Raw genomic sequence first — 26,738 nt, 5'->3', positions numbered from 1 at the left:
ATTGGCACCAAACATAACTATTGTAGGCCTACTGTATCTACCATGAACAAATTATTACAATTAGCTACGTCTAACATCTGCAAACGTATTGATGCAAGAGTGTTACTGGAAAATGTACTCTGTCGCCCTGACCACTGGAGTTTGTTGAAATAGAAGAGCAAATAGTTGCTTTGTTTGTAGAAACTTGTGACGCAATGGTATTATTGACAAGATAAAAGTCCAACAACATTTTTGGGCCAGTTTTCCATTCTGGGAAAGCATTCCCATTAAACTGTTTTTAGTCCAGGCTGGACTAGGCTTAGTCTGTGTTTTGAAACCTGGCCCTAAATCATTTATAAAATAGCCTCCAACACTCTACTCAACAAATTGGATGCAGTCTATCACAGTGCCATCCGTTTTGTCACCAAAGCCCTATATACTACCCACCACTGCGACCTGTACGCTCTCGTTGGCTGGCCCTCGCTTCATACTCGTCGCCAAACCCACTGGCTCCAGGGCATCTACAAGTCTCTGTTAGGTAAAGCCCTGCTTTATCTCAGCTCACTGGTCACCATAGCAGCACCCACCCATAGCACGCGCTCCAGCAGGTATATCTCACTGGTGACCCCCAAAGCCAATTCCTCCTTTCTTTCCAGTTCTCTGCTGCCAATGACTGGAACGAACTGCAAAAATCACTGAAGCTGGAGACTCATATCTCCCTCACTAGCTTCAAGCACCAGCTGTCAGAGCAGCTCACAGATAACTGCACCTGTACATAGCCCATCTGTAAACAGCCCATCTATCTACCTCATCCCCATTCTGTATTTATTTATCTCGCTCCTTTGCACCCCAGCATCTCTACTTGCACATTAATCTTCTGCACATTGCTATATTGCAATTACTTCGCCACCATGACCTATTTATTGCCTTACCTCCCTTATCTTACCTCATTTGCACTCACTGTATATAGACTTTTTTTCCCCACTGTATTATTGACTGTGTGTTGGTTTATTCCATGTGTAACTCTGTGTTGTTGTATGTGTCGAACTGCTGTGCTTTATTTTGGCCAGGTCGTAGTTGTAAATGAGTACTTGTTCTCAACTAGCCTACCTGGTGAAAAAAAATAATAATAATGTCCCTCCACAAACAGGGAGGGCCATCTGTGTCTCTAATGTGTGTCGTTTAACAAATGTCCACAAGGTGGCAACCCTAGACTGATCTGAAGTCTGTGGAGATCATTTTGCCTCTGTCTGTCTGAAACTGTAAACTCATGCATTACAGCGGCTTTTAAAACAACCTGCAACAACATTACAAATGTTCCACTCTGGTTCTTTTTCCTCATCTTTTTGTGTCATATTTAAAAACATTTGCAATCACTGCAATGTCTGTTTATATTTGCTGCCCTCCTGTAGGCATTTATGGAAAAAACACAGTAGGCCTAATGAGCAACATGACTAAAGTACAGTACATTAACACATAGCCTAACACAAAAAAAGTTTGCTTCTGAGAACATTTCAGAATGTTCTACAGAGTGATCTAGCCGTCATGTGATCTGATCGTTCAGGAAGCAGGAGTTTTCTGTGCTGAGAGAGAAGAGAAGAGAGAACAAGAGATGTTAGGGCAAGAGAGAGAAAGGCTCATTGTCAGCACGGTATGCTAATGGATGGAAGCTCTTTTACACTGAAGGGGTTTGTTTAAGCCTGGTTTGATCAATATTGATTTATGTTTTATTTAATGGTGGATTATTTCATGTTGAAGAAATGTTGGTCACATATTTATTGTGAGTATTGTTATGTGCGTAAAAGTGTAATTATTTGGTTTATGTACTGACCTTATGTCATGAAATAAAACTCCCAGCCCAAGCTGCTAGCAATTGATGAAGAGTTAGCAGTAAGCTGCGAGCAATTCTTTAACCAAAGCAACCCTCCTTTTAACCACCACCGCCCCTCCAGTCAATTTGGAGGCTGCCCGCTCCTGACTCCTCCTTTCCTCCCCTCTACCTTTCCTGCCCTCTTCCCTGAGCCGTGATAAATGTCAGGCAGAGAGAGAGAGGTAGAACAGAGGCCATCTGGCCAGGGTGTGTGTGTACACGCCGTGCATGCGTGTGTGTCTCTCTCTTAGGTCCTGCCTGAGAGGCACAAATATGTGCTGAAGTCACCATTTTTCATCGGGCTCTGTTTCCTCCCAGCCTTCTCAGGAAGCCAGAGGGGAGGCAAGGTGCTGCTTGGTCAAGGTTTCTCCTCACTAGAAAGACTTCCTGATTTAGAGGGGGGGTTGGGTCAGTGTCATCAGCAGCAACAGAGTTTGAGCAATGATGTATAACATTATAGGATATGTAGAAACATCTCTACTCAAAAGAAGTAAGAAAGTGAAAAGATGAATCATAGTTCAAAGCCAGCAATGGTTCAACATCACCATTTCTGAGAGAGAAAAAAATGCTTTATACTCTGTCTTCCATATGGGGTGGCAGCCAAAGAGCCATGGGACCCAGTCAGATAATAAACCAGTCCAGGATTCAAAGTAGACATTCAGGGAGACCAGGATGAGAAGCATATCAACTTTTCCTCTGGCACAGTCAGAAGACTAAAATAAGAAAAACAGTCAAAGGAAGAAGACTCCCTCAATTATGGAGTTAATTGTCTTCTTTGGGTCCAGGCTGTGATCTGATTGGCTCCTTTGAGTTCAGGCTGTGATCTGATTGGCTACTTTGGGTCCAGGCTGACACTGTGGTCAGGTGGCCAGAGGTGATGCCAGAAGTCACTCCTCACATTGTTCCTGCAGGGACTGGAGCCTTCCTGTGGTATACTTGAGTCAGCTGCACTGCTGTGGACATGGCTATTGGCTAGTTCCCAGGTACAATTGGTTTTAAATAATTACATAGAACTCTTACTCATCACATTCAGCAGAATTTCATCAGCAGAATAATTTATCAGAATAATTTAGTTGAATCATTTAGTAGAATCATTCAAATCATGGCTAATACATCAATATGAATTGGTATCTCTTGTTTGGATCCTATTCGTGGCAGGTTTGGCAACACATTGCCTTCATAGTGCACTACTACAGAGCCCTGGTCAAAAGTAGTACACTATTTAAGGAGCCATTTGAGATGCAGTCTTGATGTCTGTTCACTAAATCACATTCCCCAAATATAGACTGTGGAATGTTTATTCAACTTTGTGTGTTGTTGTTATCTCTGTCACCACAGACGTCAGTTCAATGTCTAGTTTTGATTTACATTTGTTTGAGTTGTCAACTAATGTGAATTCAGCATGAAATCAACAAATAATATCACCATGCCATTGGATTTATGTTTAAAATTGGGTGAAAAAATACTAAATGCTCCTACACTGACTTTGCAAATCCAATTAGTTTTCCACGTTGATTCAACATCGTCACATAGATTTTGGGGTTTGAAATGATGTGGAAACAAGGTTGATTCAACAGTTTTTGCCCAGTGGGTGGATACTAGACAGGGAAGTTGGGACATGTATCTGTGGTCAGAAGTGTCCCAATAGTGTTCTTGTTATTGGGTGTGCTTCACAACTAAATGGAATGGAAGTGATTTCTATTCAACAGAAATATGAAACACCATTTTTTTCCCCAGACACCAGAGTCATTGAAAGAAGAATGAACTTGTCACCATTGACAGATTTGATAGAGGGCATTGTTCTGTGTCTACATTGAATATGCCTATAGGATACTATGTGTCTCGTACACATGCGTCTACATCTGTTTCGTAAAGATTCTATATCTATTGCTGAATGGAAAATAGTTCTACACGCCCACGGTAATTCCACCCTAACCTGTATCATATGTGGTGGGTTGACATAACAGAATCGTGCTGATACACTCCACTAGCCCTGACTGGCCATTTCTCAAATGGCACCCTATTCCCTTTATAGTGAACTACTTTTGACTAGAGTACTTTTTGTTGTTGTTGATTTATTTGACCATTTAAAAGCACAATACAACCACGTGGACACAATGCATTTAAAAATGATTGAAGATGACACAAAAAAGTTGTAAAACACATTTCCGTTCTTGTCGTGTTGAAAACAGAATATCAAATCAAATCAAATGTATTTATATAGCCCTTCGTACATCAGCTGATATCTCAAAGTGCTGTACAGAAACCCAGCCTAAAACCCCAAACAGAAAGCAATGCAGGTGTAGAAGCACGGTATGCATACACAAGATTAGAACATGACAACAAAATACACATCATCAAATTAAAGTGTATTGGTCGCGTACACAGATTTGCAGATGTAATAGCAGGTGCAGTGAAATGCTTGTGTTACCAGCTCCTGCAGGGCAGGAGAACGTCTCTCAAAAACAATACAAATACACACATAATCAAATCAAAGATCAAATCAAGAAATGACAGAATGAATCCAATAAACAACCCAGAGTAGCTATACTAGAGTGAGAATGTGTCAGAATCCAGAATATAAATACGTGGTGTGTATAGAGAGTATATACTTCATATACTGTATAGACTTCAGATGCAATCGTTAGGCAAGTGTAATTTCAGTGTAGGAAAGGATGAAACAGCGTCTGTGTAGTAAGTACAGACAGTAGTTTAAATCCCCTCGCACAGTCTCCGCAGCCGGACAACTTTCTCATGGCTTCTGGAGGGAAATGCTGTAGGAATGCTCGACCGGTGTCGCTCATTCAGCGACAGAAACTTTCAACCTGTTCTCCCGTTACGCGGTCTGAGACACCGAAGCCTCCCACCATTAGCTCTGACATATTGAAAACCCTAGTCAATGGCGACTCCATTACCCGCAGTATTAGACTTAAAACGAATCATCCAGCGATCATATATTGTTTACCAGCGGGCAGGGCTACTGACGTTAAGGCTAATCTGAAGATGGTGCTGGCTAAAGCTAAAACTGGCGAGTGTAGAGAGTATAGGGATATTGTTATCCACGTCGGCACCAACGATGTTGGGATTAAAAAGTCAGAGGTCACCAAGCGCAACATAGCTTCAGCGTGTAAATCAGCTAGAAAGATGTGTCGGCATCGAGTAATTTTCTCTGGCCCCCTCCCAGTTAGGGGGAGTGATGAGCTCTACAGCAGAGTCTCACAACTCAGTCGCTGGTTGAAATCTGTTTTCTGCCCCTCCCAAAAGATAGAATTTGTAGATAATTGGCCCTCTTTCTGGGACTCACCCACAAACAGGAACAAGCCTGGCCTGCTGAGGAGTGACGGACTCCATTCTAGCTGGAGGGGTGCTCTCATCTTATCTACCAACATAGACATGGCTCTAACTCCTCTAGCTCCACAATGAAATAGGGTGCAGGCCAGGCAGCAGGCTGTTAGCTAGCCTGCCAGTTTAGTGGAGTCTGCCACTAGCACAGTCAGTGTATTCAGCTCAGCTATCCCCATTGAGACCGTGTCTGTGCCTCGACCTGGGTTGGGCAAAACTAAACATGGCGGTGTTCGCCTTAGCAATCTAACTAGGATAAAAACCTCCTCCATTCCTGCCATTATTGAAAGAGATTGTGATACCTCACATCTCAAAATAGGGCTACTAAATGTTAGATCCCTCACTTCCAAGGCAGTTATAGTCAATGAACTAATCACTGATCATTATCTTGATGTGATTGGCCTGACTGAAAAATGGCTAAAGCATGATGAATTTACTGTGTTAAATGAGGCCTCACCTCCTGGTTACACCCGTAAAGGCGGAGGTGTTGCTTACATTTATGATAGCAAATTTCAATTTACAAAACCTCCCCCGATGTTTTCGTCTTTTGAGCTTCTAGTCATAAAATCTATGCAGCCTATGCAGCCTATCACCTTTTATATCTACTGTTTACAGGCCTCCTGGGCCATATACAGCGTTCCTCAATGAGTTCGCCGGAATTCCTATCGGATGCTGTAGTCATGGCAGATAATATTCACATTTTTGGTGACTTTAATATTCACATGGAACAGTCCACAGACCCACTCCAAAAGGCTTTCGGAGCCGTCATCGACTCAGTGGGTTTTGTCCAACATGCCTCCGGCCCTACTCACTGCCACAGTCATACTTTGGACCTAGTTTTGTCCCGTGGAATAAATGTTGTGGATCTTAATGTTTTTCCTCATAATCCTGGACTATCGGACCACCATTTTATTATGTGTGCGATCGCAACAAATAATCTGCTCAGACCCCAACCAAGGATCATGAAAAGTCATGCTATAAATTCTCAGACAACCCAAAGATTCCTAGATGCCCTTCCAGACTCCCTCCGCCTACCCAAGGACATCAGAGTACAAAAATCAGTTAACCAGTTAACCAATCAGTTAATCAGGGCGTGCCTGGGGGGTTAGTCTAGTTTATTATTTCTGTGTGGGTGTTCTAGTTTTCATGTTTCTATGTTGGTGATTTGTATGATTCCCAATTAGAGGCAGCTGGTAATCGTTGTCTCTAATTGGGGATCATATTTAAGTAGTGTTTGTTCCCACCTGTGTTTGTGGGATATTGTATTTTGAGTAAGTGTATGTAGCACCTCTGTAGTCACGGTTCGTTGTTCATTTATTGTTTTTGTTAAGTTTCACTATTAATAAATGATGTGGAACTCAACATTCGCTGCGCCTTGGTCCGTTTCTACAAACGATCGTGACACTTGCACAATACCCTAGCTGCAGTTGCACCCCTAAAAACAAAAAACATTTGTCATAAGAAACTAGCTCCCTGGTATACAGAAAATACCCGAGCTCTGAAGCAAGCTTCCAGAAAATTGGAATGGAAATGGCACCACACCAAACTAGAAGTCTTCCGACTAGCTTGGAAAGACAGTACCGTGCAGTATCGAAGACCCCTCACTGCTGCTCGATCATCCTATTTTTCCAACTTAATTGAGGAAAATAAGAACAATCCAAAAATGTATTTTTGATACTGTCGCAAAGCTAACTAAATAGCAGAATTCCCCAAGAGAGGATGGCTTTCACTTCAGCAGTGATAAATTCATGAACTTTATTGAGGAAAAGATCATGATCATTAGAAAGCTAATTACAGACTCCTCTTGTCCTGAGTCTTCACAACTCTGCCAGGACCTAGGATCAAGAGAGACACTAAAGTGTTTTAGTACTATATCTCTTGACACAATGATGAAAATAATCATGGCCTCTAAACCTTCAAGCTGCATACTGGACCCTATTCCAACTAAACTATTGAAAGAGCTGCTTCTTGTACTTGGCCTTCCTATGTTGAACATAATAAACGGCTCTCTATCCACCGGATGTGTACCAAACTCACTAAAAGTGGCAGTAATAAAGCCTCTCTTGAAAAAGCCAAACCTTGACCCAGAAAATATAAAAAACTATCGGCCTATATCAAACCTCCCATTCCTCCCAAAAAATGTTGGAAAAGCTGTTGCGCAGCAACTCACTGCCTTCCTGAAGACAAACAATGTACACGAAACGCTTCAGTCTGGTTTTAGACCCCATCATAGCACTGAGACTGCACTTGTGAAAGTGGTAAATTACCTTTTAATGGCGTCAGACCGAGGCTCTGCAACTGTCCTCGTGCTCCTAGACCTTAGTGCTGCTTTTGATACCATCAATCACCACATTCTTTTGGAGAGATTGGAAACCCAAATTGGTCTACACAGAGAAGTTCTGGCCTGGTTTAGATCTTATCTGTCAGAAAGATATCAGTTTGTCTCTGTGGATGGTTTGTCCTCTGACAAATCAAATGTATATTTTGGTCTTCCTCAAGGTTCCGTTTTAGCACCACTATTGTTTTTACTATATTTTACCTCTTGGTGATGTCATTCGGAAACATAATGTTAACTTTCACTGCTACAGTGGGGCAAAAAAGTGTTTAGTCAGCCACCAATTGTGCAAGTTCTCCCACTTAAAAAGATGGGAGAGGCCTGTAATTTTCATCATAGGTACACTTCAACTATGACAGACAAAATGAGAAGAAAAAAATCCAGAAAATCACATTGTAGGATTTTTAATGAATTTATTTGCAAATTATGGTGGAAAATAAGTATTTGGTCACCTACAAACAAGCAAGATTTCTGGCTCTCACAGACCTGTAGGAGGACGGGTGGCCGTATAACAAGAACGTGGAGGATGGGTGGGTGTATAACGAGAACGTGGAGGTTGGGTGGGTGTATAATGAGAACGTGGAGGACGGGTGGGCGTATAATGAGAACGTGGAGGACGGGTGGGCGTATAATGAGAACATGGAGGTTGGGTGGGCGTATAACGAGAACATGGAGGACGGGGGGCGTATAACGAGAACGTGGAGGACGGGTGGGCGTATAACGAGGATGTGGAGGACGGGTGGGCGTATAACGAGGATGTGGAGGACGGGTGGGCGTTTAACGAGGATGTGGAGGATGGGTGTGCGTATAACGAGGATGTGGAGAACGGGTGGGCGTATAACGAGGATGTGGAGGACGGGTGGGCGTATAACGAGGATGTGGAGGACGGGTGAGCGTTTAACGAGGATGTGGAGGATGGGTGGGAATATAATGAGGATGTGGAGGACGGGTGGGCGTATAACGAGGATGTGGAGGATGGGTGGGCGTATAACGAGGATGTGGAGGATGGGTGGGCGTATAACGAGGATGTGGAGGATGGGTGGGCGTATAACGAGGATGTGGAGGATGGGTGGGCGTATAACGAGGACGTGGAGGACGGGTGGGCGTATAACGAGGATGTGGAGGATGGGTGGGCGTATAACGAGGATGTGGAGGATGGGTGGGCGTATAACGAGGATGTGGAGGATGGGTGGGCGTATAACGAGGATGTGGAGGATGGGTGGGCGTATAACGAGGACGTGGAGGACGGGTGGGCGTATAATGAGAACGTGGAGGACGGGTGGCCGTATAATGAGAACGTGGAGGACGGGTGGGCGTATAATGAGAACGTGGAGGACGGGTGGGCATATAATGAGAACGTGGAGGACGGGTGGGCGTATAATGAGAACGTGGAGGATGGGTGGGCGTATAATGAGAACATGGAGGATGGGTGGGCGTATAATGAGAACGTGGAGGACGGGTGGGTGTATAACGAGGATGTGGAAGATGGGTGGGTGTATAACGAGGATGTGGAGGACGGGTGGGCGTATAATGAGAACGTGGAGGACGGGTGGGGTGTGTAATGAGAACGTGGAGGACGGGTGGGCGTATAATGAGAACGTGGAGGACGGGTGGGCGTATAATGAGAACGTGGAGGACGGGTGGGCGTATAATGAGAACGTGGAGGACGGGTGGGCGTATAATGAGAACGTGGAGGACGGGTGGGCGTATAACGAGGATGTGGAGGATGGGTGGGCGTATAATGAGAACGTGGAGGACGGATGGGCGTATAATGAGAACGTGGAGGACGGGTGTTGAAATCACATTAGGGACAACTTATGCATTTTACCTAATTAGCAACTTTACAACTACTTAACATGCTAGCTAACCCTTCCCCTAAGCCTAACCTTAACTCTAACCTTAACCCCTAATCCTAACCTTAACTCCAACCCCTAACCTTAACCCCTAAACCTAACCTTAACTCTAACCCCTAACCTTAACCCCTAACACCTAGCCTAGCTAACATTTGTCACCTAGCTAATGTTAGCCACAACATATTGGAATTCATATAAGATATCATATGTATTGCAAATTCGTAACAAATTGTACGAATTGCAATTAGTAACATATCATACAAATTGTAATTCCTAAAATATCATAAGAAATGGATGATGGATATCCACAAATGACAAAACGTAACATATCAAATTAAATGGAGAGAAACAGATTTACATTTACTATGTTACGTCTACCCCTGAGTCCGGGTTGGTCTTAAAGCATTTTGCCCATTAACCAATCAGGGGCCCACAAGGCTCTGGTGAAAAGTAGTGCACTGTAGGGGATACGGTTCCATTTGGGACGAAGCCACTGGCTATCCATTCCAGAGGTCACAGGAACGGGAAAAAGGGAAAAGAGGTTCTTCCTCAGCTTGACAGCGATCTGGTTCAGAGACACTCTTCTCCCTAACTCCTCCTAAACAACATCCTCTGTCAGCAGATCTACACAGGAAACCTAGCCAGGAAGGAAAGCTTCCCTCTATCTAATTCTCTCCCCTAATCTGTCTCATAAGGCTAGTCTGGAATCACACACACGGACACATACACGCACGCGCACACACACACACACACACACACACACACACACACACACACTAGGGTGGCTGTGAAATGCTACTTCAACAACCACTTTCATTCTACTGTCATCATGCCCAGTGTGAACAATAGAAGCGTAAGATTAAAAAAATAAAAAATGAACTGATATCCTACTCTTCCTTTTTCTCTGAAGGAGGTTCTGACAAAATGCTGCCCTATGCAACATGTGTTACTGAAATAGTTTCACTTAATGGAAATTGCATTTCAAATATTTGTCTTTGGCCTAACAGGCCTACTAAATTTGGGTCAAACAAACCTGGGGCAGTGCAGTGGGGAATTATTAAATGTTTTCATCTGCAAAACATCAGAAAATATCTGATATGTTCTTATAGGCTTAGGCTACACAGATCCCAAGCAGTATGGCCCAAATATTAGAATGTACATTTAGAGAGCAGTTACATTGATTTGCATAAAACTAAAGGCAACATCAGAAGGGTATACTAGTACAAAGTATGTTTAATGAGTTAGCCAGCTAACTTTGATGAACAGACAGAAATAGCTAGATGTTCTTGTTCATTAGGAAAGCTAAACTTAGATATGTGTTTTTGGTTGTTGACTCAATTAGACCATTCCCATTTCAAGCAAATTTTTCTGAGAAATGTAAAGTTATTTCAAAATATTTAGGCAAGTTAGCTGGCTAACTCATTCATTCTGCTTTGTAGTATGCCTCTCTTGTTGCGATGTGGTGTGAGAATGAAATAATGCTTTCATGTCAATCATATTGGTCTCATCATTGGTTGGTGTAGATTTGGGGGCTGCAAGGGGTTAAATTGGGAGGTTGCATGATCCTGCTGCTGTGGGGGAGTAGCCAATTCACTGCATAGCGGCACATCTCAGTGGTAACATCTGATTCCAACAAGTCTTTGAAAAGCTGCGTTTGATTTAACCCTCATAGCGGACAGGAGACGTGTCGACGGGGAAGGTAATATTTTCATGACATTCAGAACGCTGGAAGACAAACCTCGAATATGAAGAATTCTGTCTGGAGCGCTTGTTAACGGTACGTGACAGCCACATTCTTTCGCAGCCACAAATTTACCAGGCAGGGATCGCAATTTGTGTTGTCTTGTCACGGAGTCCTATATGAAATGATACATTTGGGATGATATTTGTGACATGTTTTACATGCTGAATCAAAGAAACTCAAGAAAGCCCCCTGGTTTTTCTATTAGTTCCAGCTGTGCGCACGTCACTGGTAATTGTGGGAGTTCGCTATTTTTCATGCCGAAAATGTACTTCGGCTGAATAACGGATCGCCTTGTCTGTCTTGTTGAATGTAAGGCTAAAACGACGTTCAAATCATATTTTGGCCACCTTGGCTGTTTATCCATCATGGTTAATATTTGTCCTATTGCGCAACCAGATGTATTCCTGTCCTCCCTATTGCCTACTGCTATTTATGACTGCATCTTTGAGTTTATAAAACACAATACAAATAGCTGCCTTTTTTATCCCTAGTAGACGGTTATTGTTTCCCTGTAGTCTTTGTCTGTAGTCCAGGCCACTGTCTGTACCCACAGTGGGCCTATAGGCTGAAGTGCATTTCACTATTCCATTGAGTATGTGATTAATCCCATGATCTCCTCCAGATGTGCTGAATCTCTCTCTCTCTCCAGCAATTCTGCTGACTTGGTGAAAAAACACTATGGATTCAGTCTATGCATTTGGGCAAGATGGCCAATGTTCATGTTGATTCCCTGGCAGCTTTCAAATGGCTTCTAGCTATTTGTTATGCGTCTGGTTCTTCTTTCACTTCTAAAGCTGTGGAAATGCCAATGGTTTTTGTCTGTTCTTAGACTGGGGGCAGGTTTTTCACGCAGTGTGTCAGCCAGGTTAGTTAACATGCTGACATTGAGAAGTTGTATTTTATTAGTGTTTTCTATAGTCGCTGACCCCACAACTTATCTGGGGCAAAGTTACCTGGACTGTCACTCCTTGGTAGTTATAGACCAGCTAAGATCATGTGGGTCGTGTCACCACCCCTAAACTATTTCAGTCTTCAACCTTCCTGTCTGACAGTATCCCAAATTGTCCTCTTCTCACCCATTACTGGAGGTCCTTTGTCTTGTCACACACACATAAACCCCAGTGTTTTCCCTATATTCATTTAGCAGCGTCAGGCCTTCCCATATAATACATTTTGTATTTCTTATAGTTTTTGTTGAAGAATTTATAATGTTTGAGTCCCTCCAATAGCATAAGAACACAGCATAAGCGACGGTATGTGTAGAATTGCAGGAAATTAGCTTTAAAACAGCAATATTCTCAGCCCCTTGCCAAAATTTGTAGAATCGCAGGAAATTGGCTTTAAAACGGCAACATTCTTTGGCCAAGAGGATTGCCTCTAAAAATGTAGGACTGTCCATTGGCCACACCCCCTATCACACCACCACGCTAACTTTGTCACCACTGCTGAAAAAAATCTTGGGGGTAACAGTCACAAACAGTGTGGTGTGATGTGAACCATAGCTGAACCAATCAGTCATGAGGTATGATCTGGGATGTGATTGGTATGGTATCTAACTCCTAATTTATTTAGAAACTAGGCTTAATTGTCTTCTCTGTGCTGGAGGCCCACTAAACACACATGTAATGAATAAGAACACTTGCACTCAGTGACAGATGGGACCAGCGACTCCGTAAGTCTTTAAGCGGAGGACTCAACCAAACCCTGCTGTCTCCGACTGCATCAGCTATCATGTCATGACTGGAAAACAGCAGCGTCCAGAAGTTTTAACTCTGAACATGGTAGCGCTAGAAAGCATTTCATCTGACTTGGCTTTAGAAGAGCTGCATACTTCTCATAGTGGAAGTTTAAACAGTTCAATCTCTTTGACAGCCTCCAGTCTCTGTCATTGTTTTAATGTTACTGTGATTACCTGACATCAGGTTAGAGCTCAGAATGGACTTTACTTGATGAGCGTTGGATTAATGTTAGCTACTCTTCAGCAGTCACTGACTGTGCTTTGGGTTTTAAAAGTGCCTGTAGACTGTCAGCTTTCTGCTTGTTTTCAGGAAATGGACTGTTTTTATGAGTAACCCCCCCCCAGACTAGCACAGAGGGAGGGCGAGCAAGGATTACAAGAGGCATCTATGTAAAGGGGAGGGAATTCAACTTGAGCTGTGTCAAACAGGAGGTTCTTGGCCTTGCATGTCTCCCTATTCCAGAGTTATGATGATGTTTGTTGAAGGAGTTTAGCCAGCCTGGAGACATACACTGAGTATACCAAACATTAGGAACAACTTCCTAATATTTGACCTCAGAACGGCCTCAATTCGTCTAGGCATGGACTCTACAAGGTGTCGAAAGCGTTCCACAGGGATGCTGGCCCATGCTGACTCCAATGCTTCCCACAGTTGTCATTTGGGGGGTGGACCATTCTTGATACACACAGGAAACTGTTGTGTGTGTGTGAACCCCAGCCGCGGTGCTGTTTTTGACACAAACTGGTGCGCCTGGCACATAACCTTTTTTTCAAACGCATTTAAATATTTTGTCTTGCCCATTCACCCTCTGAATGGCACACATACACAATCCATGTCTCAAGGCTTAAAAATCATTCTTTAACCTGTCTCCTCCCCTCCATCTACACTGATTTTTGAAGTGGATTTAACAAGTGTAATAGTGTAGTCCTCTAAGGGATCATAGCTTTCACCTGGTCAGTCTGTCAAGGAAAGAGAAGGTTCTTAATGTTTTGTATGCTCAGTGACATTGACAAGTTGTTTGCATTTTGGTCTATCATGATGATTCCCATCTGAGGTTTTATAGGGTAGACCTGCAGTTGCTGAGGGAGAATTGCAAGCTGTACTGTCATGTTGTCCTTAGGTGTGTGTCATTAAGAGCTAACTGGAGCACTTGGTCATCATGGGATCTGTCAGTTTTAACGCCAACCAGCTAGCGTAAGATGAACCTTTAATAGCTCAACCTTGGGTCGCTCCAAATCTTTGCTCTGCCAGAGTGAGTCGTCGGCTTATTCAGCTTTTAAACACCCAGCCTCTTGCCTATGCTCGTCTCAGACTTGGACTGGTGGTGTTCTGGACAATACCCCTGTGGCTGTGGGAATCTGACTGAAACAGGAAGTGCGTGTGTGTGGCCAGTTGCACAACTCTTTTTGATGCCCTCTAGGTGTTTCTCTCTCTCTCTCCCACACACTCAATATTAATTAAAGAGCCCACTGAATTCAATGGCAGTTCCATTACCTGCGATCACCGTTGCTACATAAAGCACATGGTTCACAGCAAGGCTACAACAAGGGTCAAAATGGTGTGCTCCTTATGCGTGGTTAGTAGGAACAAGGTACTGGGGTCATGACTCTTGGTTGTTGATCATTAAAGTGATATTACTTTTTATGATGCCCACAAAACCCGTAATGGACAATATTCCGGTAGTACAAGCCAGCGAAAGCTGTTGGTCTTTAAAATGTTTTGAGCTGTAATGTCTTCTGTTATCATTCTTTTATCACTAGAAATGTTTTTGTATTTCACCTTAAATTTTCCTGAAAGCTTAACATCGGCGTGTCATTGCATTATGTGTCACACTCCTTCCTCTCAACCCTCCTTCAGGCACATAACTGAGCATATGCGAGTGCTGAACCTCTTTGCTCAGTTAACCCCTCCCCCTGCCTGAGTGACCGGAGCTGCCGCCTCATCAGGTTTACCCGTTCTGTCTGCCTGTCCCAACTCCTGTAAGGCTGGCCCCCCAACCCACCATGTCTACGGAAGTGGCGCGCAATACACCTGTCGTCCCAGCCGACCCCTCCAGCACTCCCTCCCCCACAACAAGCATCCCCACCACCCCTTCCACAGCACCAGCCAAGACCCCCTTCAAGAAAGAGAAGAAGAAAGGTATTGTATGTAAGGGCCACTCCCTCTCTTCCCACATGTGAGGGATTTGGTGGTAAGGGCTGAACAGCCTTGTTCTGTGACCTCCGACTTTACCTATTTTGACTCGGCATATTTTGATTTCTATGCTTGTGGTGTGATGTTTGAGGCTATGTCATAAAATAAATACAGTAGAATAAGAGGGCATGCTCAACCGGATAGAAAGTGAAAATCAATCGGTTTAATATCCTTCTCTCATACCTCTGTCCAGCTCCAGAGAAGACTGATGAGTACCTGCTGTCCCGGTTCCAGGGTGATGGTGTGAGGTACAGGGCCAAGCTGATTGGCATCGATGATGTCCCAGAGGCCCGAGGGGACAAGATGAGCCAGGACTCCATGATGAAACTCAAGGTACCACATATCATGATGCAACCGCTACAGTACACTTACTGTTACGCATCTACACTCAGTGGTCAGTTTATTAGGTACACCCATCTAGTGCCAGGTCGGACCACTGAATTCTTTGGGGCATGGAAACGGTATCACCGGGACCTAACATGTGCCAGGAAAACATTCCCCTCACCATTCCAACACCACCTGCTTGTACCGTTGACACCAGGCAGGATGGAGCCAGGGCTGCTTATGCCAAATCCTGACTCTGCCATTGGCATGACGCAACAGGAATCTGGATTCATTTGACCAAGTTATGTTTTTCCACTCTTAAATTGTCCAGTGTTGGTGATTGCGTGGCCATTGGAGCCGCTTCTTGTTTTTAGCTAATAGGAGTGGAACCCGGTGTGATCTTCTGCTGCAATAGCCAGTCCGTGACAAGGATCGATGAGTTGTGCGTTCCGAGATGCCCTTCTGCACACCACTGTTGTACCAAGCTGAGTTTGTGGGCACACCTGTTAGCTGAGCTGAGTTTGTGGGCGCGCCTGTTAGCTTTCATGATTCTTGCCAGTCTCCTTCGACCTCATCAACGAGCTGTTTTCGGCCACAGGACTGCCACTGACAGGATGTTTTTTGTTTGTCGCTTCATTCTCCATAAACCCTAGACACTGTAGTGTGTGAAAAGCCCAAAAGGCTGGCCGTTTCTTAGATACTGGAACTGGCGCGCCTGGCACCGACGATCATGCCACCCTCAGTCGCTTTTGTCACTCATTTTCCCATTCAAACGTTCAATCCAACAGTGCTAATATAGCAAGCCAAGGTTACGTGACTGCCTGTAAGAGCAAACCGTTTTTGTGAAAGGGGTAGTGTACCTAATAAACTTGCAATCCTCACTTACCTAAATACTACCCATAATGACAAAGTGAAAACATGTTTTAGGAATTCTTAAATGAAATACAGAAATTTCATTTGCATAAGTATTCACACCCTGGAGTCACCTTTTGCAGCAATTACAGCTGTGAGTCCTCTGGGTAAGTCTAAGCTTTCCACACCTGGATTGTGCAATATTTGCCCCATTATGCTGTTCAAAATGTTAAGTCAAAACTGTAACTCGGCTACTTGGGAACATTCACGGTGTTCTTGGTAAGCAACTTGAGTGTAGATTTGGCCTTGTTTTAGGTTATGGTCCTACTGAAAGGTGAATTCATCTCTCCATGTCTGGTGGAAAGGAGACTGAACCATGTTTTCCTCTAGGATTTTGCTTGTGCTTAGCTCCATAGTTTTTTTTTAAATCCTGAAACTCCTGTCCTTTTACAATTACAGGCATACCCATAACATGACACAGCCACTCCTATGCTTACACATATGGAGGGTGGTACTGATTCATCTTCTTGGGTATGACTCTAAAAGCTTGGCACACCTGTATTTAGGGAGTTTTTCCCCATTATGCTTGGGGCAAATCCAATACAACACAATCAGCTAAATTAATTGCTTTGACATTTTTTTGCAGCATTACTGGAATATTCTCATTTTGTACAGATTTCCTTTTCACTCTGTTATTTAGGTTAGTATTTTGGATTAACTACAATGTTGATGCCATCCTCAGTTTTCTCCTATAACAACCATTAAACTAGAACTGTTTTAAGGTCACCATTGTCTTCACGGTGAAATCCCGGAGTAGTTTCCTTCCTCTCCGGCAACAGAGTTAAGAAAGACGCCTGTACAGTGCATTTGGAAAGTATTCAGACACTTTGAACTTTTACACATGTTGTTACATTACAGCCTTATTCTAAAATGGATTCAATCGTTTTCTCTCAATCTACAGAATAATGACAAAGCAAAAACAGGTTTAGAAATTACATTTTATATATAAGTATTCAGATCCTTTACTCAATACTGTTAAGCACTTTTGGCAGCAATTACAGCCTCAAGTCTTCTCGGGTATGACGCTACAAGCTTGGCAAACCTGTATTTGAGGAGTTTCTTTCCAGAGATGTTCAAGTGTGTGCTATGGCTGGGCCACTCAAGGACATTCAGAGACTTGTCCCGAAGTCACTCCTGCATTGTCTAGGCTGTGTGCTTAGGGTCGTTGTCCTGTTAGACTGGGGTGACAGTTCCCCTTCGCGGTACTGAGTGTTCTGGAGCAGGTTTTCATCAAGGATCTCTCTGTACTTTGCTCTGTTAATCTTTCTCTCGATCCTGACTAGTCTCCCAGTCCCTGCTGCTGAAAAACATCCTTACAGCATGATCCTGCCACCACCATTGTTCATCGTAGGGATGGTGCCAGATTTCCTCCAGATGTGACGCTTGGCATTCAGGCCAAAAGGTTCAATCTTGGTTTTTTTCAGACCAGAGAATCTTGTTTCTCATGGTCTGCGAGTCCTTTAGGTGCCTTTTGGCAAACTCCAAGCAGGCTGTCATGTTCCTTATACTGAGGAGTGGCTTCCATCTGTCCACTCTACCATAAAGGCCTGATTGGAGTGCTGCAGCGACGGTTGTCCTTCTGGAAAGTTCTCTCATCTCCACAGAGGAGATCCACACAATCTTGTCTCGGAGCTCTACAGACAATTCCTTGGCTCGTTATTGCTCTGACATGCACGGTCAACTGTGGGACCTTATAGACCGATGTGTGCCCTTTTCAAATCATGTCCAATCAATTTGAATTTACCACAGGTGAACTCCAAGTTGTAGAAACATCTGAAGGATCATCAATGGAAACCGGATGCACCTGAGCTTAATTTCGAGTCTCATAGCAAAGGGTCTGAACACTTCATTCATTTTTTATAGAATGTATATATTTTTGCTTTCTTGTTATGGGGTATTGTGTGCTGATGAGGAGTTATTTTTTTTTATTCCATCCATTTTAGAATAAGGCTGTAACATAACAAAAAGGAAGGGCTCTGAACTTTCTGATTGCAATGTATCTTTGTAGTGACTGGGTGTATTGATACACCATCCTAGTGTAATTAACATCGCCATGCTCAAAAGGCTTAATGTTTTTTACTTATTTTTACCCATCTACCAATCGGTGCCATTCTTTGCGAGACATTGGAAAACCTCCCTGGTCTGTGTTAGTATGTCTTTTTTTTTGTGTGTTTATGTAACTCTGTTGTTCTGCGCATGGCGGTCATTGTTTCTTTGCAGGGCTTGGCAATAGCCTCTCGGTCACAGGGCAAACACAAGCAGAGGATCTGGGTCAACATATCCATGTCGGGCATCAAGATCATTGATGAGAAAACAGGGGTGAGAACAACTCTTCTATGGCTTTCTAAACCATGTCTCAGTGGCTGGGGAGTACCAACCTACAAATGGAAAGATCTATTGTAGACATCAGAGGGAGCACATTTTCAGAATAATATGAACACAGGACATGATCTCGGTCAGGAGTAGATGCCATGTAGGCCTCCGATCATAGTTATTATGCTAATAAATACTTCTTTTTTTTTTTAAGCTGTTTTTTCATTTCCTCCCTCTCAGGTAATAGAACATGAGCACATAGTGAATAAGATCTCGTTCATCGCCAGAGACGTAACAGATAACAGGGCCTTTGGTTACGTGTGTGGGGCCGAGGGACAGCACCAGTTCTTCGCCATAAAGACTGGCCAGCAGGTAACACACACAGGGACACAGACTGAAAGACTTTGATTGTATCTATTGACTGTTTTTCCATTAATCTCCTCCATATAGGCAGAGCCCCTGGTCATTGACTTGAAGGATCTGTTCCAGGTCATCTTCAACATGAAGAAAGAGTCTGAGGCCTCACAGAAGGTAAATACTATGGTGGGATCTGGGTTGTGTTCAGCAGGACACAACGTAGCTAAACATTTTGCAACAGAAAACACTGTTCTATGTGCTAATAGTTCTTCCCTCCCTACTGAACATTATCCCTATTTATTTATTTCAAGTATTGTTTTTGGGGAGGTAGCGTTTTGGGTTTGCTGACGGAAGTTGTGAGGTCGACACTGCCCCCTAGCGCTGTATTACAGTCCTGCACGACAAACCATGCTTTCTTTGTATTGCAATGACTCGTTATGGCACAAAAATATCACCTCAGCCAATAAGTAAATATAACATATGACATTACTCCAATGGAATCACCTTGTTTTCCCCTCTTCCTCCATCTGTTCAGGATCAGCGCAATAACGCAACAGTTGAGGTAAGCGCCTGTGTATTTGTCATGCCACTTAGCACCTATTTGTGGTTAGTTTTCCTTTTGCTTTTTTAATTGCCTGTATATGTTGATTTTAATATAAGCTTGATCTGAGATGTAGGCTGTAGTAGTGCATACTTGATCCTTAATGGCTGTTTCTCAATTATAGAATGGTGGCAATACCTTGCTCAGTATCGATGACCAGGCAGGCACTGCCAAAGTAAGTGTTTCAGATCATGGAATCATACATGCAAAAGAGCGCTAAGTGGATGCAAAAGAGCGCTAAGTGGATGCAGAATAGCGTTCTCCAGGACCACCTGTCTACTAGTAGACATTATGTGGTGTTTTGATCAATACTATTTTGTTATATCCAGTGCCATCATAAAGAAAGATGTATCTTGATACTGGATATACAGTTCCTTCAAAAAGTGTTCAGAAACCTTGACTTTTTCCACATTTTGTTACATTACAGCCTTATTCTAAAATTCATTTTATTTTAAAATTTATATAAAAAATCCTCAGCAATCTACACACTACCCCATAATGAGAGTAAAAACAGATTTTTAGGAATGTTTGCAAATATATTCTGAATAAAAAAACATCTTATTTATGAGTTTTCAGACCCTTTGCTATGAGACTGGAAATTGAGCTTGGGTGCATCCCGTTTCTGTTGATCATCCTTCAGATGTTTCTACAACTTCATTGGAATCCACCTGTGGTAAATTCAATTGATTGGACATAATTTGGAAAATGCACACATGTCTATATAAGGTCCCATAGTTGACCGTGCATGTCAGAGCAAAAACTAAGCCATGAAGTCGAAGGAATAGGATTGTTGAGGCACAGATCTGGGGAAGGGTACCCAAAAATGTCTGCAGCGTTTATGGTCCCCAAGAACACAGTGGCCTCCGTCAATGTTAAATGGAAGATGTTTGGAACCACCAAGACTCTGCCTAGAGCTGGCCGCCTGGCCAAACTGGGCAATCGAGGTAGAAGGGCCTTGGTCAGAGAGGTGACAAAGAACTTAATGGTCACTGACCGAGCTCTAGAGTTCCTCTATGGAGATGGGAGAAGCTTCCAGAAGGACAAGATAAGAAACAAGATTCTGTGGTCTGATGAAACAAAGATTGAACTCTTTGGCCTGAATGTCAAGCGTCATGTCTGGAGGAAACCAGGCACCATCCCTACGGTGAATCACAGTGGTGGCAGCATCATGCTGTGGGCATGTTTTTCAGAGGCGGGGACTAGTCAGAATCGAGGTAAAGATTAAAAGAGCGAAGTGCAGATCCTTGATGAAAACCTGCTCAGGACCTCAGACTGGGGCGACGGTTCACCTTCCAACAGGACAACGACCCTAAGCACACAGCCAAGACAACGCAGGAGTGGCTTCAGGACAAGTCTCTGAATGGCCTTGAGTGGCCGAGCCAGAGCTTGGATTTGAACCCAATCGAACGTCTCTGGAGAAACCTGAAAATACTTGTGCAGCGACGCTCTCCATCCAACCTGACAGAGCTTGAGAGAATCTGCAGAGAAGAATGGGAGAAACTCTCTAAATACAGGTGTGCCAAGCTTGTAGCTTCATACCCAAGAAGACTCAATGCAGTAATCGCTGCCGAAGGTGATTCAATAAAGTACTGTGTGAAGGGTCTGAAATACTTATGTAAATGTGATATTTCAGTGTTTTTTTATTTTTATAAATTCGTGAACATTTTTAAGCTGTTCTTGCATTGTCATTATGGGGTATAGTGTGAGATTGCTCTTTACGCTACTGCTACTCTCTGTTCATCATATATGCGTAGTCACTTTAACCATATCTACATGTACATACTACCTCAATCAGCCTGACTAACCGGTGTCTGTATATAGCCTTTCTACTCTTATTTTCAAATGTCTTTTTACTGTTTTATTTCTTTACCTACTTTTTTCTCCGCACTATTGGTTAGAGCCTGTAAGTAAGCATTTCACTGCAAGGTGAAACTTTGATTTGAGATTGGGGGGGGGGGGGGGGCAACCAATTTGTATAATAAGGCTGTAATGTAACAAAGTGGAACATATCAAGGGGTCTTTATACTTTCCGAAGGCTCTGTATCTTTATGAATGGTACACCTCTGCGCCATTTGGCAGGCCTAAGGCACTGTAGGCCGTCATTGTAAATAAGAGTGTTCTTTACTGACTTTCCTAGTTAAAGGTTCAATAAATGTCTTTATGATGCTGATACTAGATGTTTGTGTGTTTTGTTCAGGAGGTGCAACAGCTGGATCTGTTTGGAGACATGTCCACACCTCCAGACATCCATTCTCCTACAGTAAGTTGACCTGCTGCTGTAGGGTGAGGCTCACTGGATGTGCGGACACACAATATAGAACCCCTCGTTTGTGGAAACATTTCATTCTGCGTTCATAAGGAGACCAAACGATGTCATTGGGGAAATGTTTATAACACAAACACTGTAGAAATGGGTCTAATAATGCAGTGGTTGATGGTTAGGATGCTCAAACATTTGTCATTACATTTTAGGACGGTACGGACAACATAACTTTGCTTCTATTTTATTTTTGAAGATTGGCGGCTTTTTGCCCGTTCTTCTTATTACTAACAGGGATCTTTATAATCAGGTGGCTTTGACAACTCAATCTTTGGTAAGGTTCCTCTCAGGTTCTCGCTAGCGCAGTCTTGCCAGTTGTCAAAGATGTCTGTTTTGTTCTGCATTGCGGCAGTGTCTCAGGCTCTACTGCATAACTTCCCCCTCATTTTCCACCAATCATATCATCCCACATGTCATACAGGGCTCTCAAACTCAACTCTGTGAAGGTGTGTAATCTGGATGTTTGTCTTGAAGTCGTTTGATGGATTACAAAGGTAAAATCCTGGATATATATATCAAATATGGTTAAATCATCAAACGGACAAAAGCTAGCCTACTGCCATCACAAAGCACATTCTTAGAGTTGAGTTTCTGATTCCTGTTGAAATGTTTATTGGTCTGTCGTCAATACTGTTGCTTTAACAATCATTAACTGTCATGTCATTATGTGATTAATTTAGCTATGTTAACAGTTGCTTCTCTTTTTCAGCACAACTGATTTTTATCTCTTTCTCCTCTTGATAACCAGGAGACAAATGATATTCTATTGCTGGATCTGTCCGCTGAGGTTGACAGCAATCAGAACTGTATAAAAGGAAATCCCTTCACTACCTACGCCTCTAACCTTTGGGGCACCCCCCAAACAGAGAACCCCTTCTCCTCCGCGTTTGGCTTCTTTCCAACCCCAGACTCTGACCCTTTCAGCGACGACCCCCTTGCCCAATCAGCACCCCCCAATTCTCAGATCTCAGCACCCTCCACCAATCACAGCCAAGAGAGCTCTGTTCACATCTTGGGCAGGCCAATCATGAACGGCAATGGTCTTAATGGAGACTCTGACCACTTCGGTGAGCAGTTGAACGATTTGTCCAATAAGAACAGGATCCTGGCTCTCAGTAATTGCCAGTGGCCACTCGGTGGCGTTATGTCAGAGTGCAGGGTCCCTGTTCTAATCCAGAACGGTTTGGGACCTGTGGCCTCACCACAGAACCCCTTTCTCGACATATCTGGGGAAATCCCGCCCCTCTGTAACGGTGTGCTGTTCGACCCAAAAGAAAACACACCCATGGGTCATGGCAAGGACAGTTCGGTAGTGATAAGCCTCCCTCCACAGAACACTAAGGCTGGACGAGGTCGGAGGAGTGCCAAGGTGAAGCTCCATAATGAAGCTCTGTTGCTGCATGTCTGAGAATGAGTCTCTGTCTGCACACCACCTCCCCAAACCATGATAGGTTTTCTAACAACCCCTTTTTACAGCACTGGGATACCATACCACTATACTCTGTTCCTCAAGGGTAACAGGTTGCGATGCACTGGGTTTTGTATCTACCAACATGGTTTTTGTAGAAGTATATTAGGGTTGGTGGTGTGTTGGTTTTGCCTCTGGGATGCGGATGGAACTGGTGTGGGTTTCTAATGTAGCTAACTGCATGGTGGTGCTCCCATGGCTTCTCTCTAACTTGCTTGTCCCAGGGAAGTTTAACAACCTCTCTGCTCGACTGTAAACACTGCATCTGTCTCCTGTTTGCTATCTATTCATATGTTCCTTGTCCTAACGTTCATGCTTCAGTGAGGTGTGGAGGTAAGTGTTGGTATTTGCGTCTAAGTATTGTTAGAAATATTTGTTTTTAAGTATCGTATAACTGAATACAGTATCATTTAGTTTTCATCCATACAATAAACCATTTAATTTTGTGCTTACCACAGTTCTCTGCTCATGATTAATTGAGGGCCAGTAAATCATTGTTCACTATTCCTGTGATAAATTTGGTTGAATAATCTGATATTTCACTGACAGTGTCCTCCTGCTGACGACCTGTTTGGGGCTGACATGTTTGCTCCTCCCAGTCAGCCTGACAGCTCGTCTGCCTCCAATGACCTCTTCAGTCCCACCACCTCCTCCATGGCAGCTCTCAGTAAGACTAGTGTTACCATTGGCTCGAAATAGTCAATGATGCTACCCATGCAGTGTTGACGCATGTTAGTTCTATAAAGTGGTAAAATCTGCATCCGTAGCGGTGTAGCTCCAGCAACTATGTTTCATGTGTAATCAGGCTAGAGCAGTACCGCTCAGTAGTGTGCATACTAGCTAGTGTGTTAGCCTACTGGCTGCAAATCAACAGAATCTAACTACTGTACCCAAACCTAAATACATCACCCTCCTCTCTGTTCTTGCTCTCCTCTCCAGGAGCGTTGCAGTTGGGTCCCCCTTCAGTCACCATCCCTCGGACCGCCCCATCACCATGGGGAGCCCCAGCCTCTTCCATGTTCACCATGCCAGGAGGGGTCACACTCCCCAACCCCCAGCCCACCTTCCCCCAGCCATCTGCCTTCAGTGCCCTGCCCATACCTCCAGCCCCCTGGGGCCAGCAGGCGCCATCCCCTTATGGGGCCCCGCCAGTCAGCCAGGCTTGGGGACAGCCTGCACCTGCAGGGCCCATGGGTGCACCAGGCTGGGGCCAGCCTCCTATGACTAACCTCTTCCAGCCCGAGCCTTACACAATGATGGGAGGCCCTCCACAGGGTATGCTGCAGGGTCCACCACGGCCCCCACCCCGGCCACCAGTAAAGGAGGCCCCAGCTAAGGTGGAACCCAGTGCCTTCACAGCTCTGGACCCACTGGGAGGGGAGAAGGAGAAGAAGAGTGGGAAGGACATGTTCAAGGACTTCCAGATTGCCAAGCCTCCAGCCATCCCAGCAAGGAAAGGGGAGCAGATACCTGGGTCTGCCGCCCCAAGCACCAATGGGGATGGGGTGTTTGCCCAGTACTTCTCCAGCAAAGTGGGCGTGCCCCAGGAAATTGCGGATCATGACGACTTTGAAATTCAGAGTCGGATTTCAGCTATTGCCAATGGTAATGGCAGTTATTTAGGATTTTAAATTCCTGTCAATTGATTTGGAGAATACCACATTTATGATAAATTAATCTTTACTAGGATTATATCTTAATGTCCACTGAGTATACATACATTTGAATCCACCTGATTACCCCCTTCTCTGTCTCTAGACCCACCCAAACCAGCCCCACTGCACTCTGCACCCATGATATCTCTTGCAGTGGTCCCTGGACCAGGGCTCCTGGATGCATTTGCCCCTACTCCAGCCACATTCCTTGCTCCAGCAGCAGCAGGCCTCAACCAGAACCTATTTGATGACGCATTTGGCTCTGCTACTCCTAATGCCTTTGGAGCACCACTTCTAGCTACGGTATGGATGTACACGCATATACAAACAGTGGTGCAACTTTCACTGAAATTGCATTTTTTTTCACCCCAGTTCTCATTGGAATGTGATACAAAACGAGGCAACTGTGTGCTTTAGGACCATGTGGACGCCTCCGAGCGTTCGGGTATGCTGTTTGGAGTGTTTATCCAAATGGATTAAAAAATAAACATTGTCCCCCACACTTCTAAAACCAAAGTGCCATGTAGGGGAATTAGTTATATCAAAGTTCAAATGATTGTGACAATACTTTGTATCACTATAACACCTTAATCTTCTCTTTTTTATGACAGAACACTGCTGTTGCCCAGACCACTGGTGGCTCGGATCCCTTCGGAGACCCCTTCGCCTGAGTGACACCCTGCCCATCTTCCACATGTGAGTGACAGACGGATAACGCATTCTGAACCTTAGACTGAGTTTAGATAATACTTTAATCCAACCTGTGCGTTCTCTTCTTCCAGTCAGGTTTGCAGTGGTCCAGAGAAGAAGCAGCGATGCTCTACGACCAAATAACGTCTTCAGAACCAGCTACTACAACTACAAGCGCCAGACAATCCTCCACAATTACAACCCATAGCCCACACTGAATAACTGCCTTTCTTGATGTCCATTACATAGCCCCTCGTTCATTACATAGCCCCTTGTTTACCCCCCCCCAAAACCTTGTTTTGTTTCGGTTCCAATCTCATAGCTTTTCAGTACCACTGACTGAAATGTATTGTAATAAAGTGACATAATGTGCGATGGAAGGGAAGGCCCTGGAAATGCTCTATTAAACACTGAATAATGTATTCCTTTAAGTGTTGTCTTTTGGATGTCTGCCTATAAGTTGTTTTTTGACTGGGTTATATGAATAAATGCCAGAAACAATGTTAATTGGTCATACATGTATTTAAAATCACAGTACTTTTGTGTTGTAGTTCAGTACCCCTGATAAAGATTAACTGGGGTGAATTTGACTTTGATAAACCTACTTTACAATCATGTAATAAAATGAATCCAGTGTACTTACAAATAACATGCCTTGGTCTCTTCCAGTTGCAGTTTTGTACATTTCCATCCTGTAAATGACATGATCATTAATATAGGATGTCGCTCATATACACTGAGTAAATGTACAGTTGAAGTCGGACGTTTAAATACACTTAGGTTGTGGTCATTCAAACATTTTTCACCCACTCCCCAGATTTCTTGTTAAACTATAGTTTTGGCATGACAAGTAATTTTTCCAACAATTGTTTACAGACAGATTAATTCACTGTATCACAATTCCAGTTGGTCAGAAGTTTGCATACACTAAGTGTACTGTGCCTTTAAACAGCTTAGAACATTCCAGAAAATTATGTAATGGCTTTAGAAGCTTCTGATAGGCTAATTGACATAATTTGGGTCAATTGGAGGTGTACCTGTGG

The 26,738-nt window shown here is 43.7% G+C and overlaps 1 protein-coding gene across 6 annotated transcripts; it reads left to right on the top strand.

The window, feature by feature from the left end:
* The first annotated feature begins 10,800 nt into the window (after positions 1-10,800).
* On the top strand, positions 10,801-26,341 carry LOC110537025 (disabled homolog 2). 6 transcript variants are annotated; one of them, XM_036937003.2, is made up of 15 exons: positions 10,906-11,156; positions 14,720-15,001; positions 15,249-15,388; positions 18,512-18,610; positions 18,845-18,976; positions 19,055-19,135; positions 19,497-19,523; positions 19,687-19,737; positions 21,760-21,822; positions 22,631-23,251; positions 23,900-24,017; positions 24,290-24,955; positions 25,109-25,308; positions 25,635-25,701; positions 25,792-26,341. In XM_036937003.2, the coding sequence occupies exons 2-14, from the start codon at positions 14,866-14,868 to the stop codon at positions 25,674-25,676; spliced, it is 2,376 nt and encodes a 791-aa protein (XP_036792898.1). In that variant the 5' UTR covers positions 10,906-11,156; positions 14,720-14,865; the 3' UTR covers positions 25,677-25,701; positions 25,792-26,341. The 6 variants fall into 6 exon arrangements, with proteins under 6 accessions (XP_021478416.2, XP_036792898.1, XP_021478413.2 ...); XM_021622738.3 differs by having other exon boundaries at positions 25,788-26,341; XM_090191782.1 differs by lacking the exon at positions 22,631-23,251 and adding an exon at positions 22,133-22,156.
* The last annotated feature ends 397 nt before the right edge of the window (positions 26,342-26,738 follow it).

The sequence above is a fragment of the Oncorhynchus mykiss genome, chromosome 12, assembly GCF_057628025.1.
Source record: "Oncorhynchus mykiss isolate SJ-2025 chromosome 12, ASM5762802v1, whole genome shotgun sequence".
Taxonomy (NCBI): Eukaryota; Metazoa; Chordata; class Actinopteri; order Salmoniformes; family Salmonidae; genus Oncorhynchus; species Oncorhynchus mykiss.
Note: the sequence above shows the minus strand (reverse complement) of the source record. Positions and strands in the feature narration are given on the sequence as shown.